Source organism: Bison bison, unplaced genomic scaffold, assembly GCF_000754665.1.
Source record: "Bison bison bison isolate TAMUID 2011002044 unplaced genomic scaffold, Bison_UMD1.0 scf7180017864506, whole genome shotgun sequence".
In the NCBI taxonomy this organism is placed as follows: domain Eukaryota; kingdom Metazoa; phylum Chordata; class Mammalia; order Artiodactyla; family Bovidae; genus Bison; species Bison bison.
In genome coordinates this window covers 2,383,780-2,406,775 of record NW_011495063.1, presented here as the reverse complement: position 1 = coordinate 2,406,775, position 22,996 = coordinate 2,383,780, and the positions used below count along the sequence as shown (strand labels likewise).

Sequence of the window (22,996 nt, the reverse complement as noted above, 5' to 3'; positions counted from 1 at the left end):
AAACTCATGTCCATCGAGTCGGTGATGCCATCCAGCCATCTCATCCTCTGTCGTCCCCTTCTCCTCCTGCCCCCAATCCCTCCCAGCATCAGAGTCTTTACCAATGAGTTAACTCTTCACATGAGGTGGCCAGAGTACTGGAGTTTCAGCTTTAGCATCATTCTTTTGTTTAGTTACTGCCAAAATATCATTTTTTCCCTTCCACAGTTGAGAAATAGGATGCTTTGAAATAGTTTGAAAATAAGAATCTGTCTTTTTTTTAAAAAGAAGGAAATTATTATTTTATGAAGAAAAAGATGCCTTTAAGAAAGAAAACTAAGAATATTATGTTTTGAAGAACAGTACTGATCCCAAAGCCGAATTTTTTGTTCACAAATTAATCACAGTTATTCCCTAAGCCTCAAAGAAAACTCTAAGAACATCTGATATAGGAGTCTAGGGAGGGGATAATGCAGAGAGGCCGCTTTGATCATCCTTAGGAAAGCAGAGGCGTTCCTTCAAAAACAGAGGAATCAAATCTAGAAATTCAGGAAAGACTTTTCCCAAAGGATTATTCTGGCAGTGTGTTGAAAAGGGGTTATAAAAGCAACAAGTTCACAACCTGAACAATAAGTTAAATAAATGTTAGGGAACTATTTCCTTTCTTATTCTGAGATGAGGCATACCTTTAGTTTCCCCTTGCTGACAGAAATTCTCTTAAGCCTGGGATGGCTTAAAAGTACAGTTTGTAATGTAAGACAAATTGGCTTCTCTGTAGGCATGCAGGAAGGGCTTACAGAAAGCCCTGAAACTCAGGAGGTACCAGCTCATCTTGAGTTAGGACTCAAGGAGCAGCACTTGGACTGTCTGTTACTCTTCTTGTGGTCAGGGATGTTTGTTTGCGAGGCTGACCTAGGTTTCCCTTGGTGGCTGTTGAATATAATTTCAAGCTACCTGATGCGTAGGGCAATGAAATCCAGGTCCTTTTTCTGAATATCACAATTCTCTAACAAGCTGAGCAGGCCTGCCAGGGATAAATATAAACCAAGTCAACAAATACTTAGTCAGTAACGGTTAGGGTTGTAATTCCTTTCCAACCACCCAAATTAACTGACAGTGTGAGTCTCACAGAAACATGGGCATATTCCTGTGTGATACTGTTTAGGTAGCAATAATGAGCTGTGACGTTTTAAAGGACAGCTGTAAAATAACTTACTAGATCTCATGCTGGGGTTAAAGTTGACTCTGGAATTTGTTTCACTGCTTTTCAATAAATAAATAGTTGAGGAGAGATTTGGCAAAAGGAAGAAACTCTCCTCCTTGTCCTCATCGTCTCAGGAAAGTGTCTGCTGTTAACAAGTTGTTTGAATGTTTGTTTTGCCTTGACTGCTTAGCAGCGGTGTGTCAGTTCTTGCCCTTGAAACAGGGGAGAATTCAAATAAACCAAAAAAGGCTTTCACACAGCTGGCCCTTTCTGCCAGTGAGTGGTACTGTAGTATTTTCTCCCACTTTTTAAAAGAGCTCATCAAGGAAACATTTAAAAGGCAGTCCTAAAAAAAAAAAAAAAAGGCAGTCCTTGAACTGATAGTAGATGAACTTGAGTTTGCAACTTGGATATTTTTGGAGTCCGTAGTATAGAGAAGAAGCAAGCAGATCCTGAGAAGTACTTGATTTATTCAGAGACGTTCTTAAGATGCCTTGCCTTGTATTGCTATACCCAGTTTTATTGATGGTTAGACTTAACCTTTCTTTTCACAGATAAGTATGCATGTAGAATTCTCACTACTAAAATGTCATTAATGTAGCTTTGGCCTTACATTTTGTTGTGTTTGGTAGTCACAAATTCTGTGTCCTGGCCAAGCAGGAATATGGGGAGTAGAATTTGTCATCAAAATAACCACTCTTTGGATCTCTAGCCTACCAATAGTACCTGGTATACAGTAGGTACTTACTGTATGTTTGCTGATTTTTGAAATCATACTATGAATGAATAGTCGAATGAAGGAATAAAAATATAGCTAGGTCACATGGAATCCAGTACAGTTCTCACTAAATTTTACTTTGTTAAGGTACTTCTGGGAATTACATTCTATGAAGGTATTCTTTTCATTTTCAGAAACATCACATGCCTCTTTTCTGCTAGGCATTCAGTTCAGTTCAGTTCAGTCGCTCAGTCGTGTCCAACTCTTTGCGACCCCATGAATCGCAGCACGCCAGGCCTCCCTGTCCATCACCAACTCCCAGAGTTCACTCAGACTCATGTCCATCGAGTCAGTGATGCCATCCAGCCATCTCATCCTCTGTCGTCCCCTTCTCCTCCTGCCCCCAATCCCTCCCAGCATCAGAGTCTTTTCCAATGAGTCAGCTCTTCACATGAGGTGGCCAAAGTACTGGAGTTTCAGCTTTAGCATCATTCCTTCCAAAGAAATCCCAGGGCTGATTTCCTTCAGAATGGACTGGTTGGATCTCCTTGCAGTCCAAGGGACTCTCAAGAGTCTTCTCCAACACCACAGTTCAAAAGCATCAATTCTTCGGTGCTCAGCTTTCTTCACAGTCCAACTCTCACATCCATACATGACCACTGGAAAAACCATAGTCTTGACTAGATGGGCCTTTGTTGGCAAAGTAATGTTTCTGCTTTTCAATATGCTGTCTAGGTTGGTCATAACTTTTCTGCTAGGCATTAGAATTTGCAAAGTTGAACATGATATCATTCTTGCCTTTAAAGAGGTAGCAGTTATGTAACCAGATAAATTGCAGAACAGAGCAGTGAGTGCAGTGGTAGGCAGTGACCAGGGTATAGAGTTAGCACAGACGAGAAAGAATAAAACATATCTGGAGAATGGCATGGACCTTGTGAATATTCCTAATTTATTTGTTTGGTTTATTGTTCATCTCTCACACAAATGTAAGGTATACATTTTTGTCTGTTATTTTTTACTTATATATGTATTTAAGCTACTCTGACCCCAGTTCCTAGAATAGTACCCAGCATATAGTAAACATTCAAAGGGAGGTTCAAAAGGGAAGGGATATATATATATATATATATAATACCCATGGCTGATTCATGTTGAGGTTTGACAGAAAACAAAATTCTATAAAGCAATTGTCCTTCAATTAAAAAATAAATTAATTTAAAAAACTGTAAAAAATTCAATAAATACTTGCTGAATGAATGAATAATTTTCCTTTTGAAAGGAGTTTACCGGTTTTATTTCCACCAATGAGATATTATAGTGATTTTTACCCACATCTTCACCAGTGCTGGGTTATGTGAATCTTCTGTTTTAGCTTTGTTAATGTGTTATAGAATTTCGATATTAAAAAAAAAACCCCACAAAACCCAATATTTCCATGGCTGTCATCCATCTATCCTTAGCAGTTCAATTTTTCTGCTGCCATTGATAGCAATGGGCTTCCCTGGTGGCTCAGATGGTAAAAGAATCTGCCAGCAATGTAGGAAACCCAGGTCTGATCCCTGGGGTCAGGAAGATCCAGATGGCCAAAGCATAGCTATTGAGCAACCTCCTCTTCAGCTGTTTTCCCCTCTCTAGTCCTCCCCATTTCAGGAAACAGAACTTTATTCTGTTACATCAAAGACTAAGAGTTATCCTTGACATCTCTTTATCTCGCCTTTTCTACCCAAACCTTCAGCAGATTCTGTTGGTTTACCTTTAGAGTCTGCTTTAAATCTAGTGATTCAGTGACTGCCTGTATTGTATCTGATGCACCCTATAGACCGGTGAGAGGCAGTCCCTTATTACATCTATATGTTTTGGTCCTTGGAGCTTGTAAAAGTTCTAGAAACAGTCTTACATTTTAAAAGAAATAAGGCAATGTCCTGATACAGAGCTTAACAATTAGGGCAGTATAGATGAGAGAATCCTTATGATATAAATGAGACAAAATGCTAATTCTATAAATGAGAAATGGTAAACGGCTCTTTGAATGAAGCAGCTTGGTCAGTTGAAAATTCAGTTATTCAGATCCCAATTCTGAACCCTTACAGACACTGCTGTATGCTCCTCTCCCAACTCTGTGCTTGTCTGTGAGTCCAGGTAAGAAGAGAGAATGGCAGTTTGGGGGCTGAAGCTTTTCTGCATCTTCATCCTGTGAATCACTGGGTTCAGTGGCTGCCCACCGTTTTGCAAGCTTTGTATAGAGAGCCTCCCATACAAGACAGACAGCCACTAACGAGGTGCTTGCACCAGCTTGTCCACACTCTTCCGTTCCTGCCCCACTTCAGTCTAGTCCACCCTCCAGTCAGGGATCTTAAAGCGTAATGAGACCCCATTACTCCCTTCTCTAAGCCTTCCAAGGGCCCACCGTTGCCTTGAGAAGAAATGCCGACATCTTCACCGTGGCTTTTGAAGCTGGGTGGGATCTAGCCTGGCTCTCCTCTGTGCTCTTTTTCTGGCTCATCCCACTCTCACCGCAGGGGTCTTTGGACGTTCTGCAGAAGGCTCAGGCCCCACCCAAGCCGGCCCTTAGTTTCTCTGTGCAATCCGTGAGTCCCCATCTGAAAAAACAGGAAGAAAACCAGGAGTCCCTAACTCATAGTGTTGTTGTGAAGGTTCAGTTAATGTATGAAAACCACTGAGATGGTGTCTGGCCCGTGCAGAACGCTGTATAAACGGTAGTTAAAATTTTTTTGTTTTTGTTATTGTTTGTATTGTAAGGAATGTAGAGAAGGAATGTGTTTTGGTTGAGTTTTAGATGGTTGTGAGTTGTACAAACAGAAATGGGCGAAAGACCATAATGGATTCATTTGGAATGATTGGGTCTGTGTAAAATAAGTATCTTAGTACTTATCCAAGTACTTATCTTGGAAAAATAAGTGGAACTTCTGACTTTAATGCCTACAGATTATTTTGTGAACTGGGAAGATGTGGATCATTAAATGCCTTGTATTTGATGCAATCTATATAAAGCTTGCGAAATTGAAGGCAGCCACCATGTGTAGGACTCTGGCTCTTCAGAGAATAGATTTCAACTGTCTTTGTACTTTAGAATTTCCTTCTTTTTTTTTCCCCCTATGTCTCTTAGTGAGCCAAAGCCTAGGTTTTGCCCTGGACGTCTGCCCTGCCCGCTTCTGTAATCTGGCGCTATGCATCCAGATTCTAGACCCTTACAGACGCTGCTGTACGTTACTCTCCTGATGCTGTGCGCTTCTGTGAGTCCAGGTAAGAAGAGAGAATGGTAACTTTTGGGGTGAAGCTTGTCCTCATCTTAATCCTATGAAAAACTTCAACTTTAAAGCTTTGCCAGTAGTAATGGTTTATAAAGACATTTCTAAGATTTGTTTGACCAGCGGAACAATTTTTAAAACTTTAATTAAACAATTTAAGGATTTCTTAGTAGTACTTCTAGGCACTTACAGTCCTTCCCATCATTGTCCTTGTGATTTATTCCTTTTGTTGCCTTGAAAATAAATATTTTCTGATCGTGCTTTTTTTCCAATGAGGGTATGTTACAGATTTCTGAATTTGGAAATTATAATAGGAATAAAGTGCTGACTACATATCACTGCAGAGGAGTTTTAGAATCAGTATGTAAGAATACTCAACTTGGAATGAGAGAACTTGGTTTGAATCCCAGGTCTTATGACCTCGCCTAATTTATTATCTCTTTGCATTACTGAAAAGCTTTAATGTGTTTATTATTAAATGTACATATAAGCCCAAGGCTGAATCATGGCCCATATGCATTTCTTTTTATTTTAGATTTGTGTGAAGATTTATATAGAAGTATATACAAATACAGTGATGTTTGTTTATGAATATTTGTTTATTATCTTTGTTAAAAATACTATATAACTGTGTTTGATTTAGTAAGGGAAAATTGATTTAGTGGTTTTATTTCTGTTTTTTGTTGGGCTAAATAGCAACCTCAGATTCAGTTGAGGCATTTCCCTTAATCTTTATTTCTGGTAAAATACCCTATAAAAGTAGATTCAGCAATTTATTATGTTTTTTCTTTTAAGTATTTTATTATACCAGATTAACAGGATTCCTCCCCCATCCTCTTTTATGGGTGGAGGAGAGGGATCTGTTTTGATACTTGAGTGCAAGAACTTCTCTCTCCCAAATTCCTGGAAGAACAGACATAACAAATGAAACTATTCCAAACACCAAATAAAAATGTTCAGATTGATACCCCGTTTATCCTTACATCCCAGAAAGGATAGGCTTTGTATTTCAGTGTGGCTTCCTGACTTTCTACTTCTGCTTTCTTAAAAGTTGAACATGATTTATATTAAAGAGAAGTAGTCAAGAAGTGGTTGTTATTGTTTAGTCGCTAAGTCGTGTCTGACTCTTTTGCAGCTCCATGGACTGTAGCCCTCCAGGCGCCTCTGTCCATGAGATTTACCAAGCAAGAGTATTGGAATGGGTTGCCCTTTCCTTCTCCAGGAGATCTTTCCAACCCAGGAATCGAACCCCTGCCCCCTGCATTGGCAGTCAGGTTCTTTACCACTGAGCCACCAGGGAAGTCCAATCAAGAAGTACCATAATCTTTATTGATAAAATAGTTTGCTCTTAAAAGTCAAATCCTATTGGTAATATGGAAGAGAATTCTCTTTATTTTGAAAGTCATCTTCTCTTTTTCAGATGCCTAATTTCCGGTTTTTAAAAACTGCTTCATTCAAAAAAAATAATAATAATAATAAAAACTGCTTCATTCAAAGAGCAGCTCACCATTTCTCATCTACAGAATTCGTATTTTGTTTATTTAGATTGTAAGGATTATTATCTGTACTGCCCTAATTGTTATCTTCTATGTCAGGACGTTGCCTTGTTTCTTTACAAATGTAAAGCTGTTCCTAGAACTTATACAAGCTCTTAAGGACCATAGCATATCGATGCAGTAAGGGATTGCCTTTCGTTGTGTATATACCGATAAGTATATTAACCGTGCTCTTTTTCTCTCTCCCCGTATCTCCTCTTCTCCCCCATTCCCTCCCCCACCTCCACCCTTTGTGTACGGGGAATGTTCCCTTGCAGACTTGGCACCTTATTTTGTTTCTGAGCCATTGTCTGCTGTCCAGAAACTTGGTGGACCTGTAGTACTGCATTGCTCTGCTAAACCTGTGACTGCTCGTATCTCATGGTTGCATAATGGAAAAAGATTGGACAGAAACGTGGAACAGATTAAGGTTCATCAGGGCACGCTGACTATCCTTTCTCTTAACCCCTCACTTTCGGGTTATTACCAGTGCGTTGCCAACAACAGCATCGGTGCCGTCCTGAGTGGTCCTGCAACCGTATCCACTGCGGGTGAGTTTAATTGTTGTCCCTGTGACAGATGCTTTTTCCTGAAATGACTCTCGGTACCTGCGTTGTTTGAGTCGTGGAAGGAGCATGGGCTTTGGAGTAAGATACATGTGAGTTCTCATCCCAGCCTTGACATTTGTTGTGTTTAACCCCAGGGGAATGATACTAGAACCTCTGTGAGCCTAGCTTGGTGGCTTCCATTCTAATAAGGGATGTGAAAATTGTTTTGTGCAGAGTTAGGACAATTTTCTAACGTGAAACTGAATTTCCTTGTATTTTAAAGTTCTTAATATCAGCAACAACAGCTGTTGTCAGCTTTGACGCAGTTATTTCATGCAGTCCTTTATCTTTTTCTCAAATCTAATTGTTTTATTTACTTTGATTGCAGAGTGGTTTTCGTTTATTTAATTGAAACCAAGTTAAAGAAGTGGGGAGCGGGCGGGGAATAACGGCAAAGAAAGGAATGTTGAGTATTGAACTTACAGTAAATCTAGACTGTGTGGTTTTCTTAGTAAGTTTGAGCCATCTGCCTTTCAAATGATGATGGCTTCCAGGAATGGAAAACGTCTTTGTGAGGGCACCCCTATTTACAGAACAAATCTGGATTCCCCAGGAGTAGTGAGTTTGTCATAACTGAGAAGAGTAAATGTTTTTGTAGAGCTGTGACCCATGGACAGCTCCAAGTCACACGCTGGAGGGCTGAATTCCTAGGGGCAGGCTGCACAGTGCTTTCACCATTGGCCATAATGAGTAGTGCTCGCTCCATCTGTAGTAAACTTAACCCGGGAGAAATTGAGACCTAGTTAGGGAACTTCTTTGGCAGTGGTTAAAACTCAGTGCTTCCTCTGCAAGGGGCCTGAGTTCCATCCCTGGTCAGGGAACTAAAATCCCCCCCCACACACACACAAAAGTTAAAAAAAAAAAAAAGAATTAGTATATTTGGTGCTTCCCTCGTGGCTCAGACAGTAAAGAATCTGCCTGCAATGCAGGAGACTGGATTCTCTCCCTGGAAATTCAAATGATACACTGCTTTTTTTTTTCTTCCTCTATGTCCTAAGTTCATTCTTGTAAACCATTTTATTGCCATGTGAGTAGCTACAAACAGAATAAAGATGCATAGGGAAAGTGAGCTGTGATGAGAGACTGGATTAAAAAGGATTCATCTTGATAGAATGGGGAACAGTTACGCTTTATAGTCCTCCCTCATGTTTCAGGAACAGTTTGCTTGTCTCGTAGTCTCCTGGAAGCATTGACTTCTCAAAAAAGGTGCCATGACTAAGCCCCAGCCCTCAACTGTGCACCTCTATCCCAACTGTTTACTGAGATAAAAAGATTCTGTACTCTGGGAACTGGGATTAGCGGCCACACACAGCTGTGGTGCCAATGTTTTTTCTGGTTTTAAAATGTCCTTTGGGGAAGAGAGTTCAAATTTGCATTTATTGATTGATCTGTCTACTTATTTATTTCAGTTCTTGGTGATTTTGGTGCCTCCGGAAAACACGTTATTACAGCAGAAGAAAAGAGCACTGGTTTCATTGCCTGCAGGGTACCAGATAGTAACCCCAAAGCTGAAGTGCGCTATAAAATCCGGGGAAAGTGGCTGAAGCAGTCCACAGGTGAGAACTCTAATGAAAAGCCAGTGGCGCCCATGGAACAAATGTCATTCCCCAGCTTCCTTTAAGCTCTGTGTGCTGGGGGCTGGGGACGCAAAAATACTTGAGATATATTGTCTCTCCTCTTGAGAGTCAAGTGGAGGAGACTAGAACAAATGGTTACAGTATAAGATAGAACATAATATAGAGAACAGGATAGAAATGATTATAGGCAATTCCCGCGTGGTCCAGGGTTAAGACTCTGGGCTTCCAACCCAGGGGGCGAGGATTCAGTCTCTGGTCAGGGAACTAAGATCCTGTATGCTCAGAGGTGCAGCCAAAAAGTAAAAATTAAAAAGAAATAATTACAACCCCGCACCTCCAAGGCTCACTCCTTCAACCTGTTCAGGAATCTGCTCAGATAATGCTTCCTTCAAGGTCACTCTCATGGCTCTATCTAAAATTATATGCCGTGTTTTCTCTGCCCCCTTGATTCAGTTTCCTCTTTTCTGTAGCACTGTATTATGTCAGTGGTGGCTTGCTTTTTATTCGCCTCTTTCTTGGCTACCCCATCCCTGCACTGGAATGCTGGCCGTGGGAGGGCAGGGTTTGCTCTATCTGCTTGCTTCATTGTTGTATCGCTTGGGCCCAGGCTGCTGTTGGCAGAAAGTAGGCTCTCAGTACATACTGTTGAGAAGAAAGGAATGAAGACGTGAATGAATACTGGCTGGTCAGTGCTGTAGGCAGAGGTTTGCCCAAGGTGATAGCTGTGGTCATTGTGTCTTTGTCCAAATATGTTTCTTGTGCTTTTGATTTTCTCAGTGAATGGTCTGTAGTCATGGGCTTGATTTTGTTACTCAAGTGCTGCTGACTTTTTTTCCTGTCTTGGCTTTCCTTTTCCTTCATTTAATGTTTTTTTTCCCCTGATTGCTTATCGGCTGCTTGTGTCATGTCTACATTTAAAGCATAACTATCAACCTTTGTAAATTTTAACTGGTGTCCTTCATAAAGAGAGAAGCCTAACTGCATTCCCTTCCTTCCACAGAGAATTATCTAATCCTTCCATCAGGAAATCTTCAGATTTTGAATGTATCCTTAGAGGACAAGGGATCTTATAAATGTGCAGCTTTTAATCCTGTCACACATGAGTTAAAAGTTGAACCCATTGGCCAAAAGCTCCTTGTGAGTCGTAAGTATTTGGGGGAATCATGGTCACTGGGGAGAGTCCTTGGAAGCATTCCACGTGAAGAGTTGGGAAATGGGAGTTCATTTTTCTTTCACATCCTGTTTGTTTATCATGAGAAAGTCTTATAAAAAATTACATGCCTAAATAGCATAATTCTGTACATGTTTTATTAATACAAATATAATGGCTTTCCAGGAGAGAATTTTGGTCGAATTGACAGAGTAGAATTCATGCGGGGGACTCTGCCTTTTGCCCAGAGAAAAAGAAATTAGAGAGACTTTGCTGGTGGTCTAGTGGTTAAGACCTTGCCTTCCAATTCAGGTCGGGGGGCTAAGATCCCATGTGTCTCAGAACCAAAAAACCAGACCATAAACAACAGAAATTTATTGTAACAAATTCAGTAAAGACTTTAAAAATGGTCCACGACAAACACAATCTTTAAAAAGAAAAAAAAAAGAAATTGGAGAGCAAGTATCACTGTATATCAGTGGTAATCAAATTGGTGACTGACTGTGAATTATGAAAAAATATTTCTCAGTTGTCTTTGAGATATGGTAAGTCATAGCTGATTTTTAGCTTAGGGTGGTCAAGTTGTGAGTGGATCAGTAGTCAAAGCACAGTGAAGGAGTGGTCCATGTGCTTGGTGTGAATTTGACATTTCAGAACTATTAATTCAGAAGTAGCCCTAAAGGATCCCCAAGTCTTTTAAATTTAATTCTCAACTGAAAATGGCTTTGTTACCAAATAGGACCTTGTAGTGTAAAAAAGAGTAAATGGGAAGATGAGGATGCTCACAGCTTTGCTAAGGAAGAAAGTGGAAGTGGATACTTAATGATTTTTTTGCTTTGCCTTCTTTCTCCAGGTCCTTCTTCAGGTGACTTTCACATTCTTCACCCCACCTTTTCACAGGCATTAGCCGTTCTTTCTCGTAGCCCTGTGACCCTGGAGTGCGTGGTGAGTGGGGTCCCGGCTTCTCACGTGCGGTGGCTAAAGGGTGGTCAGGATGCTGTGGTGGGAAGCACTTGGAGAAGGCTGTATACGCATCTTGCCACGGACAGCATCGACCCAGCGGACTCCGGCAACTACTCCTGTGTGGTGGGAAACAAGGCTGGAGATGCCAAACACGTGACTTACATGGTGAATGTACTTGGTAAGACGTTACTTGTTAAGCGTTTTTTCAAGTCAGGCTATTTTTCCGATCTAACTGATGTTTGAATGGAAGATCTATTTGTGAACACTAAATGGAATAGAGACTATCTAGAAATAGCTCCCCCGGTAGCCAGAACAAGCTTCATTTCTCTAAGGCCCTGCTGGGACTTCCACGGGGGTCCCGTGGTTTGAGACTTGGCATTCCCAATGAGGAGGTGGGGTTCAGTCTCTGGTTAGGGAACTGAGATCCCACCGCATACTGTGGTGCCGCCGCGGAAGAAAGAGCACTGCCGAGTGGGGCGGTACTTCTGTGTCGCACAGAGCCTGGGGTGTTCTTGGAACCTCACCCCTAACCTGGTTACACAAAACGGAGCTGGTTCTTCCTTCTCAGTGACATGGAGGAAAGAGACTGGAGTTCAACAGGATGAGGATTCTGGGCTGTATTGGTGTGTAGTGTCCAGCAACAGTAAGACAGAGTGCATGGGTGCTCGGTTACGTCTGACTGTTTTTCGACCCCGTGGACTGTAGCCCACCAGGCTCCTCTGTCCATGGCATCGCCCAAGCAAGAATACCGGAGTGGGCTGCTGTTTCCTCCTCCAAGGTATCTTCTCCACCCAGGGGTCGAAACTCGTGTCTCCTACATCTCCTGCATCAGCAGGCGGATTCTCTACTATTGAGCCACTGGGAAGCCCAACTAAGACAGGGTACCGACTAGAAAATGTCATCTCAAAAGGAAGTGGGTTTCATTTTATTTTCCCTTTGGAAATAGTTTCACAATTGCTGATTCATAAAATTTGTGTTTTCACTCACATTCTATGTGCACTATTTATTTCAATGACGTTCCTTTCTTCCAGCTGCCTATCTCACTGTCATGTGTAGCAGCAAAAATGTTTTATCAAAACAAATTTGCATGAAAACCAGAAAAAAGTTTCATACTGAATATAGTTTTTGTCAACCTTCTGTACCTGTGTATGGGCAACAGTGGCTTGACGTAGGTTACATTGGCATAAGTGTGTGGCAAGCAGGCTTTAAAATTTAATGATAATGAGGACTAGATTAATATACTTAATCATTTAATATTGGCATATGTTACAAATGCCGATACATGATTTACTTTGTCCAAGTAAAAAGTGGCCTGATGGATACTAAAAGAAGATTTTTGCCCAGAGTACACCTAACCTCAAAGCAGAATTCACTAGGAAAAAAAAAAAATTTTTTTTTCACTTCCAAATAAGCATTCTTCTATTTTGGCTCTTGTATAGTAAAGGAAATTATTATTTCAAAACAGATCATCTGAAACTCTGCATATGTGCATGTGTGTGCGCGCACATATGTTGGCTTGGGGGGTGGTTAATTGGGTGGAGAGATCTATTACATAAAAGGGGACTGCAACTGTAACATATGGTTTATCCTACTGGAAGAAAGTCAATACATTTCTAATTTTTTGTTGAAGATCACAGTGGATGGGAGAATGTGAGGAAACAATACATTTTGGTTTTAACTAGTTATTGGTAGAGAGAGTTTGTATGACTTGTGTGAGGGCTAACTTTATATTTTTTATTTTCATTTTTTATTAATTTTTATTGGCGTATTAGTTGATTGACAAAGTTGTGATAGTTTCAGGTATATAGCAAAGTGAATCAATTATACACATACATATCTCCACTCTTTTAGATTCTTTTCCCTAATAGGCCATTACAGAGGATTGAGTACAGGTCCCTGTGGTATGCAGTAGGTCCTTTTAAATCATAATATGTTTTATTTTTAGAACATGCTTCAATTTCTAAAGGACTGCAGGATCAGACAGTGTCCCTGGGTGCGACAGTACAGTTCACGTGTGAAGTTCATGGGAACCCAGCGCCCAACCGCACCTGGTTTCACAACGCCCAGCCCATTCACCCTTCCCCACGACATCTGACTGTGGGAAATGGACTGAAAATCAGTGGTGTTACCATGGAAGATTCCGGGCTGTATCAGTGTGTCGCAGATAATGGGATTGGATTTACACAGTCTACTGGGAGACTTGAAATTGAAAAAGGTAGGCTTTTAGGTCATGTCATCCTAGGAAATTTCACTGTATAGATGGGATTTTGTTTTGATTAAAAATTAAATCCTCTTTACAAAAAGGAAGTAATCCTGTCACCATAGCAGAGCTGTGTTCATTTTCCATGTTCCTTTCTGTTTGCTAGTAGACCTTTCCATGAAGAAGCAACCTTATTTAATCAGGCTCATAAAAAAATGTTTTTTAATATTTTTTAACAGATACATCATTGCTTTAAAAAGGTATAATTTTAAAAAGTATGTTGTAAAAATCTCACTCGTGTTCCCTAGCCAGTCAGATATCTCTTAGAACTAACAAGTTTTATAATTGTCCTGACTAATCTTGTATGCATGTATATGGTTAATTACATATAACATGTGAGTTTGTGTGCATTTAATAGCAAATCAGTTTTTTTACACAAATGATGCTGGCATTCATATAAATTACCTTGAATTTCTCCTTTAAAAATTTCCTTGGATTTTACCTTAAAAATTACCTTGATTGTTTTCACTTAACATATATCTTGACCATCTTCGCATATGGTACATTAAAGAATATTTTCATTTCTTTTAAAAAATGGCTGCTTAGTCTTCTGTTGTAAAGCTGTGAAGGTCTGACTGATACCTCACGGATGACTGTTTCTAATCCTTTGCTATTACGAGGAGTCTGTGATGAATGTCGTTCTACATAGATTATTTTGCACACATGTGAACATCTTTAAAGTAAATTCCTAGAAATAAACTTGCTAAATAAAAGCATATATGCCTTGGTAATTTTGACAGATACCTTGCTCTCTCTCTCTTGTTATCATTTTACACTCCTACCAGCAATGTTTCCTTATATCCTCACCAAGGCAGTGAGTTGTCAGAATTCTGTTTAATGTTTGCCTATCTGATAGGTTTTTCTAAATTACCTTTTGACACCTGTATTTTTTATTATTATGAGTGATGTTGAGCATCTCATCATGTGTTTCTGAGCCATTGAATTTGCTTTCCTGTGTATCGACTGCCCATTGTCTTTTGTACATTTTATATTATGTTGTTCATCTTTTTTATTATTTATAGGAATTCTTTTATTTATTTATTTTTACTTTACAATATTGTATTGGTTTTGCCATACATCAACATGCATCCGCCACGGGTGTACATGTGTTCCCCATCCTGAACCCCCTCCCACCTCCCTCCCCATACCATCCCTCTGGGTCATCCCAGTGCACCAGCCCCAAGCTTCCTGTGTCCTGCATCGAACCTGGACTGGCGATTCATTTCTTATATGATATTATACATGTTTTAATGCCATTCTCCCAAATCATCCCCCCCCCCTTTCCCACAGAGTCCAAAAGACTGTTCTATACATCTGTGTGTCTTTTGCTGTCTCACATACAGGGTTGTCGTTACCATCTTTCTAAATTCCATATATATGTGTTGGTATACTGTATTGGTGGTTTTCTTTCTGGCTTACTTCACTCTGCATAATAGGCTCCAGTTTCATCCACCTCATTAGAACTGATTCAAATGTATTCTTTTTAATGGCTGAGTAATACTCCATTGTGTATATGTACCACAGCTTTCTTATCCATTCATCTGCTGATGGACATCTAGGTTGCCTTTATATATTATAGAAATTAAGCTTTTGCTGAGAGTTAGAAATATTTCAAAGAATCAGTATGACAGAGACCAACTCTCTGAACTTGTTGCAGTTACTTTAGACTCTGAACTTGCTACTTCAATGAATTACTTCAGATGTTAATAATAAAAAAGAATTTTTAAATGGCATGTATTTGGAAATTTAGAATTATAGTTCTCAATGGCTGGGTGAAAAAATCGTAATGGAAATTTAAAATTCAAAATGATAATGAATATCAAAATCAAATTGTGTGGGATATAGGAGAGTAGAATATAAAAGGATTTATACCCTTAAATGCTTATTAAAAAAAAAGCTAGTAAAACTAAAAATTAGTGGACTAAGTAAAATAACAGAATAGATTTAAAGAAAACAGAAGAAAAGAGATTATAAAGATATGGACAGAAATCAGTTAAATAGAAAATTAAGATAAAATAGATAGGATCAGTAGGGATAAACTTTAACCAAGGAGTTAGCCCAGTAATCAGTCAGAAAATTTAAAGTATTATTCATCCAATTTAATGAATAAAGGAGAAAAATAATACGATGATCTCAATAGAAGCAGAAAAACCATTTGACATAATTCAGTATCCATGTTAGACACTCAGAAAAATAGAAATAGGAGGGAATTGTCTTAACTTGATAAAGAATATCTAATAAAAAACGTACAAGAAACATTACCTTTAGTGGCAAAATGTTAAACATTCCCTTTAAAATATCTTTTAGTTGTCATCATAGTGCAGATTCTAACCAGCACAGAATAAGAAAAAGAAATAAAGATATTAGGATATAAGAAGGCAGAAGGAGAAGGGGGCGACAGAGGAAGAGATGGTTGGATGACATCACTAAGTCCATGGACACGAGTTTGAGCAAACTCTTGGAGATAGTGAAGAACAGGAAAGCCTGAAAAAAAAAAAGGAAAGCCTGGCATGCTGCAGTCCATGGAGTCATAAAGAGTTGGACAGGACTTAGTGACTGAACAGCAATAAAGATAAGAGAGAAAGAAACCCAGCTGTTATTAATGTTACTGATTCACAGCTCCTATGGTTGTCATTAGAGAGAATCCTCTATAGTTTGTTGGCAAATTATTAAAAATAATAAAAGGTTTAGCAAGGTGGCTGATGGAGACCAATAAACAGGAATCAGTTGCCTTTCTCTGTACCAGTGTGTTAGCAAGTTTCTCTAGAGAAGCAAAACACAGTAGGATGTATAAGATACACATCAGAGGAAATTTACTGTAGAAACTGGCTCACACAGTTAAGGTGGTCAAGTCTGTCGTCTGCAAACTGGAGAAGGAGGTCAGCTGAGGAAGCCGTTCAGTTGTGGGAGAAGTGATGGTATAAGTCTCAACCTAAGGCCCATAGCCAGAGGTCCAGGAGCACTGAAGTGCAGTGTCCTTAGGGCAGGAAAAGGATGACTAGGCTCATAGAGAGAATTCGCTCTTCTTCTGCGTTTTTGTTTTACTGAGGTCCTCATCGGGTTGGATGGTGCCCACCCACGTTGGGGAGGGCCATCTGCTCTCCTCAGTTTACCAACTCAGGTGCAAATTTCTTCTGGAAACACTCCTCACAGACACACCGAGTTATCTGGGCATCCTTTAACCCAGTCAAGTTGACACATAAAACTAACCATTACGACCAGCAACGAAAAGTGTCATTTAAAAGTCACCTTTTTATATTAGAAACATTAAAAAGTTCCAAGTACATAGAAATATATAACAGTTCATGGATACCAAAATTCAGTATTAACATACTTCTCAGGGCTTTCCAAAGGCTTTCTGTAGATTCGGGCAATTTCAACTAAATCCTATCACTGGTTTGAGGACTTAGACAAACCAATTCTAAATCATATGGATGATCAAAAGCCAAATGATAGCTAAGACACTCTAAAAGAAGAACAAGAATGTGGGGGGGGCCTTGCTTTACCAGATTTTAGAACATATACAAAAATTTATAGTAATTAAGATAGTGCTGTAGGTCTTCCCTGGTGGCTCAGTGGTGAAGAATCCGCCTGCCAATGCAGGAGACTGGAGTTTGATCCCTGATCTGGAAAGATTCCACAGCTAAACCCATGTGCCACAACTACTGAGCCTGTGCTCTAGAGCCTGGGAGCCTCAACTACTGAAGCCCGTGCACCCTAGAGCCGGTGCTCTGCAATAAGAGAAGCCACCACAGTGAGAAGCCTGCACACCTCAACCAGAGAGTAGTCCCCACTCCCGGCAGCTAGAGAAAAGCCTGAGCAGCAGGGAAGATCCAGCACAGCCAAAAATAAGTAAACAAATAAATAAATTAAAAAAAATTTCTTTTAAAAGACAGTGATGTATTATTGGTGCAGGAAAAGACAAGTATACTCTTGGAACAAGACAGAGACTGTCATGAAGGATATGCAGGTAAGGATTTGACCTAGGTGGGACTGCAGATCACCAAGGGAAGGATATCCATTTCAGGTTTCCACGTGGGATAACTGGTTATCCAAATGGAGAAGAAGAAATTAAATCTCTGATGCACAAAGACTAATTTCCAGTGGGTTAAAGACCTATATATGAAAGGCAAAATGGTGAAGTTTTTCAAGAAAATATAGAAGAATATATGATCTAGGTAAAACTTTTTAACAAGAAATTTGAGGCTAATTTTTAAGAAAAGATTGGTGTGACCACATTAATATTAAAGCATCCTTATTATTAAAAGATACCATTAAAATGAAAAGAGAGAAAATACTAGTAACAAATGTAACTCACAAAACAACAGTATGTAGTTACAGAGAATCCAGAACCATTATGCAAAAGATAAAGCACCCAATAGAAAAAAAGGACAAAAGAGATGTGCAGCCTCATTAGCACTGAGGGAAATGCAGGTTATGACCCATGAGATAGCATTTTACGTGTACTAGATGGGCAAAAATTCAGAAATCTGGTAATTGTTGAATGACTTTGTCAAACGCAGGAAGTAGGACTAGAAAAGGAGAAAGATGTGCTGGAGAAAATGTCAAATGTCAATATTCTATTGTAAGGTCATGAAATATATGCTTCCGAAATATCTGGGACCAAAAGGAAGGAGGTGGTGCCACTTTAGAAACAAAAATTTGTTCATGGTATATGGTCAGAAATACATTTATCAACTATGATTCAGAATAGGTTTTTCTCCCAGAATTTTTGTGATCAGATTTTTGCCTCCTGGAACCAACTATTATTATTATTATTTTTTTTTGAAGGCCTATTGCTTGGTCTTATACTTCTTTACACCTTTTTCATGGTAAAGTCTGAGGCTTTGGCTTCACATGTTCTGTGTTTGCAGTGACCAGATGTGCTGAAGATACCTGTGGGCAAGCGGTCTTCAGATGTTCTTTATTTATAGTGGCAAGCTCTCCTCACAGTTCTGTATTTACTTTTATGCAATAGGATGAAATTATTTTGTATTGTAGATACTATATATAACGTACTTAATTTTTATATGTGGATTATTTTTGTTTCATAGGCAGTGGACTCAAGCCCATTATAACTAGATCGCCAGCAAGTGCAGAGGTGGCCGTGGGTGACTCTGTGACTTTGTCTTGCAATGCCACTGGCCTACCGGTGCCCGCCATCCATTGGTACGACAAGCGCGGATTGATAACCAGTCATCTGTCTCAAGCTCTTAGATCTAAATCCCGAAAACCCCACTTATTAAGACCTGGGAGTTCTGACCCAGAGCCTGTCACATCCCGGGCAGGCTCAGGCTCTCTGTACATTCAGGCTGTTAGGCGGGAGCACGCCGGGAAGTACACCTGTGAAGCCACGAACGCGCATGGCACCGCACGGTCAGAAGCCGTCCTCGTGGTTGGTGAGTTGTCATTAGTATCTTTTCCCAGGGGAATGGGTTTCTTTGATAGTAGGGGATAAAATAAAATATACATTTTTTAGAGATTGTTGAACTTATTAAGTGAAAGTCGCTCAGTCATGTCCGACTCTTTGCACACCCATGGGCTGTAGCCTGCCAGGCTCCTCTGTCCATCGAGTTCTCCAAGAAAGAATACTGCAGTGGGTAGCCTATCCCTTCTGCAGGGCATCTTCCCAACCCAGGAATCGAATCAGGGTTGTCAGCATTGCAGGCAGATTATTTACCAGCTGAGTTACCAGGGAAGCCCAGACTTATTAAAATATACTTCAAACCCAAGTCTCTTGCATCTCCCGCATTGACAGGCGGATTCTTTACCAGCTGAGCCACCAGGAGAGTCCCCAGGCAAATCTATATATTTGCCTCACCCTTCTTCAAAGTTATTTTTCTAACAAGATGTATACTATTCTTTTTATTTTTACTGATGTTGGATATAATGACTTAATTTGGAGTACTGGTATTTAGAATATTAATAGTATTCAAATTAATTCAGATTTGACTTAATTCACAATCAAATCTAATACCAGTGGGCATTAGTGAAGGTGCCCTATGCATAGGGCTGGTGTGAGAATTCAAGGAGATTATATCTGTAAAGTGCTTAGAACACTGTCTGGAAGTATTAATAGAAAGCCTTCAATAAATACTAAGTATTGGGTTATAATTATTGCCATCTAATTATTGTTAAATTATAATTATCCCTTGTGCTTCCCTGGTGGCTCAGATGGTAAAGAGTCTGCTTGCAAAGCAGGAGACCTAGGTTAGATCCCTGGGTTGGAAAGATCCCCTGGAGGAGGGCGTGGCAACCACTCCAGTGTTCTTCCCTGGAGAATCCCATGGACAGAGGAGCCTGGTGGGCTACAGTCCATGGGCTGCAAAGAGTCGGACACAACTGAGCAACTAACACTTTGGGATAATGTTTAAGGCATGAAGAAATAGTTCCTGATTTTAGTAAACCTTAAAAAATCCTTAAGTATAGAAAAGTAGTTAAGTGTTATATAAATTTATACACACAGATGTGTATATGTATATATACTTGTGTGTGTTTATGTATCAGTCTGCCAAGCAAAAATAGGAGTGGCTCTGCTCAAAATTGTTAGCTGCAAGATGTGTAATGCAGGTACTGCTAGGGTAGAGCATTTGGCTCAAGTGGTTATTTTATGTAAATAAGGGGAAGATGGAGCTGTAGACATCACAGTCATAGCTGTTGGGACAAGTAAGTGTCTAGTTGTCTGATTGCCTCACTTTACTTACTCATTTATTTACTTTTTAATTTTTTTGGCCATACTGTGTCATGTGGGATCTTAGTTCCCCCACCCAGGGATCAAACCCAAATCCTCTGCATTAGAAGTGCGGAGTTTTAACCTCTGCACCGTCAGGAAGTCCCCCTAACTGCCTCACTTTAAATTTGAGAAATCCGAAGTACTTTGAAGATATATAATTTGTTTAGATGAGATATTTTTAGATTTTGAAGATTCCCCCTCACCCCCAGGATTTTATATCTTGATAAATATAATTTTTTAATGTATAGTAACCCCATGAACCACATCCTGCCTGAGTGGTCCTCCATTGTCCCTTTTACATGTTCTACAATAATTATCAAAGTCTAGCTGAGTCTGCTGCTGCTGCTGCTGCTAAGTCGCTTCAGTCGTGTCCGACTCTGTGAGACCCCGTGGACGGCAGCCCACCAGGCTCCCCCGTCCCTGGGATTCTCCAGGCAAGAACACTGGACTGGGTTGCCATTTCCTTCTCCAATGCGTGAAAGTTAAAAGTGAAAGTGAAGTCGCTCAGTCGTGTCTGACTCTTAGCGACCCCATGGACTGCAGCCTGCCAGGCTCCTCCATCCATGGGATTTTCCAGGCAAGAGTACTGGAGTGGGGTGCCATTGCCTTCTCCACTAGCTGAGTCTATTAGAGCTCAAAACAGCATGTAACAACCTAGTTCTTTCCCTGGAAGTCTGAGCCTATTATTAAATCCTAGCGTGCTGACAGCCTTTACTTTGTTTATTGTGAAGAGGGCAGTAAGCAAGATGAATCACTCCCTCACCTTTTTTTCTTCCCAGAGACCTTGGGTTTTTGAGGTTCTGGATGTACAAATATTTGTAGAGGGAGTTGTAACTCTTCAAAACTATAGTGAGAATTGGCCTAGGGTCCTAAATAGTTGGGGGTGGGGTTGCTGGTTTGAGTGGTCACAGTGGGAACCACTTAGGCAGATTTGGTTCTGTTCCCTGTTGACTTGGTTTCAACTCAGTCATTTACTCATAAACATGGCCATCATCATAGTACTCAGAAAGCCAGTGTTTTATCAATCTTTTTTCCAGTTCAAAAAACAATCTACCTTAAAAAATGCTAGATATCTTTTTTAGATGACCATTTCAGAGTTGTTTTGAAGATAAAAAGAGTTGTTGTTCAGTCGCTATGTCCAACTCTCTGTGACTCCATGAACACCAGGCTTCCCTGTCTTTCACCGTCTCCTGGAGTTTTTGCAAACTCGTGTCCATTGAGTCCATGATGCCATCCTCCATCTCATCCTCCGTGGCCCCTTCTTCTCTTGCCCTCAGTCTTTCCCCAGCGTCAGGGTCTTTTCCAAAGAGTTGCTTTGAAGGTAAATTGAGATCATGGATATGAAGAACCTTTGGAAAGTATTATGAAGGCTTTATGCATGGTATCTAGCATCTTGTGAGCGCTCTAATTGTGCTGTTGGGAACAGTAGAAGAAAATTAATTGAAGCTCCTTTTCAATAAAAGTTACGGAAAAGTCTCATTGCAGCCCGAATAACACAAGTGGAATTTTGATACTCCTGCAGTAGACACAGGCTGTAACATTGCATTCTTCTCATGCCTCTGTATAAACTGCGGCATGTGGTATTCAAACTCTTCTACAGCCAAATGCCACTTCCCAGTGGTGACCTGCCCAGAGGATGCATGAAACACTAATGATAAAAAGGTCCTTCTCCACTACCCTAGCCACAACTAATTGCCTCCACTTGCTAGAATCCATCTCTGCATGAGCAGGCTCCCAGCCACACCCTTCACATCCAGCCCTCATTCTGACTCACTAAGTAAACACGCCTGTTCCAGGAGCAATATTTGAAAGTTCTCAGTGAACTTAATTAATTTTCTTCTATCTTATTTTTCCACTAGCTTCTTGTTTTCTTTGATGGAGAAAGCTTCTGGGACACCTTTTCTCTTTTTTAAACAAACAGAGAACTGACCTCCCACTGTTAGCCCTGTTTTCTGGTTGGTTCTCTATGAAGCTGCAGTCATTCTAAAAATACTCCCACCTTTTACCAGGAATCTGACTTCATTGTGGAAAAGAGACTCTGCTGTTGTTTCCTAGGCTCCCTTCCTCCGCAGAATCGGAGACCTTTCGTTGTCTGTGTTAACAGCACTTTAGAGGGACCAGGCTGTCAGTCCTCGGGTTTTATTGTGTTGGCAGTTTATTTGTTTTCATAAATTGCTCTCTCATTTTTTCACGGCAGCACCACTAACATTCTTCTGCCAGCTGTTGTCGCTTAATCTCTCAGAACCCAAATTTCTTAATCTGTAAAATGGAAGTATTACTATCTTCCTAAGAATGTTGTTTTGAGAATTAAATGAGATGATGGTTATTTAATGTCTGGCTCCATGCTGAGCACATAATATGTGCTCTGTAATTCTTTTTGGGTGTAGGCGACCTATTTATTTTTTTCAGCACAAATAAATTATTTTTACCTTCTTCTATGTATTCTGTACGCTCTTAGTAGTGAATATTAAGGCTGTTTTTAGATTGGCAGTTTTTAAAAATTTTATTTTACTGAAGGATAGTTGATTTACAGTGCCTTGTTAATTTTTGCTGTACAGCAAAGTGATTTAGTTATCCATATAATACGTTTTTCATATTCTTTTCCATTCTGGTTTATTACAGTATATTGAATATAGTTCCCTGTGCTACACAGTAGGACCTTGTTTATCTCTTCTATGTATAATACTTTGCACCTCGGCTAATACCGAGCGACTAGTCCATCCCTCCTCCACCCCACTTTCCCTCTGGCACCCGCAAGTCTGTTCTCTGCGTCTGTAGATACGTTCATTTGTGTCATATTTTAGATTCTGCATATAAGTGATATCCTGTGGTATTTGCCTTTTTCTTATTTCGCTTATTATGATATAGACTGGCAATTTCTTAAGCCAACCTTCCATTTTATCCAGAAAAAAAAAAAAAACGGAAACAAGTAAATTCTTCCCTTACCTTTGCTAGTCTTGTTTCGTTTCCTCCCTCTTGTCTATGACTTGTCTTCCGAGT

General features: G+C 40.0%; 1 protein-coding gene across 5 annotated transcripts in view; it reads left to right on the top strand.

The window, feature by feature from the left end:
* CDON (cell adhesion associated, oncogene regulated) overlaps window positions 1-22,996 on the top strand; it is a 99,182-nt gene that overhangs the window by 29,087 nt on the left and 47,099 nt on the right. For all 5 annotated transcript variants that reach the window (XM_010829479.1, XM_010829482.1, XM_010829478.1 and 2 more), the window contains 7 exons: window positions 5,029-5,165; window positions 6,984-7,256; window positions 8,723-8,869; window positions 9,891-10,034; window positions 10,894-11,181; window positions 12,949-13,218; window positions 18,318-18,662. In XM_010829479.1, the coding sequence (XP_010827781.1) occupies window positions 5,090-5,165; window positions 6,984-7,256; window positions 8,723-8,869; window positions 9,891-10,034; window positions 10,894-11,181; window positions 12,949-13,218; window positions 18,318-18,662 (1,543 nt within the window). In that variant the 5' untranslated portion in view covers window positions 5,029-5,089. The remainder of the gene's footprint in view (window positions 1-5,028; window positions 5,166-6,983; window positions 7,257-8,722; window positions 8,870-9,890; window positions 10,035-10,893; window positions 11,182-12,948; window positions 13,219-18,317; window positions 18,663-22,996) is intronic.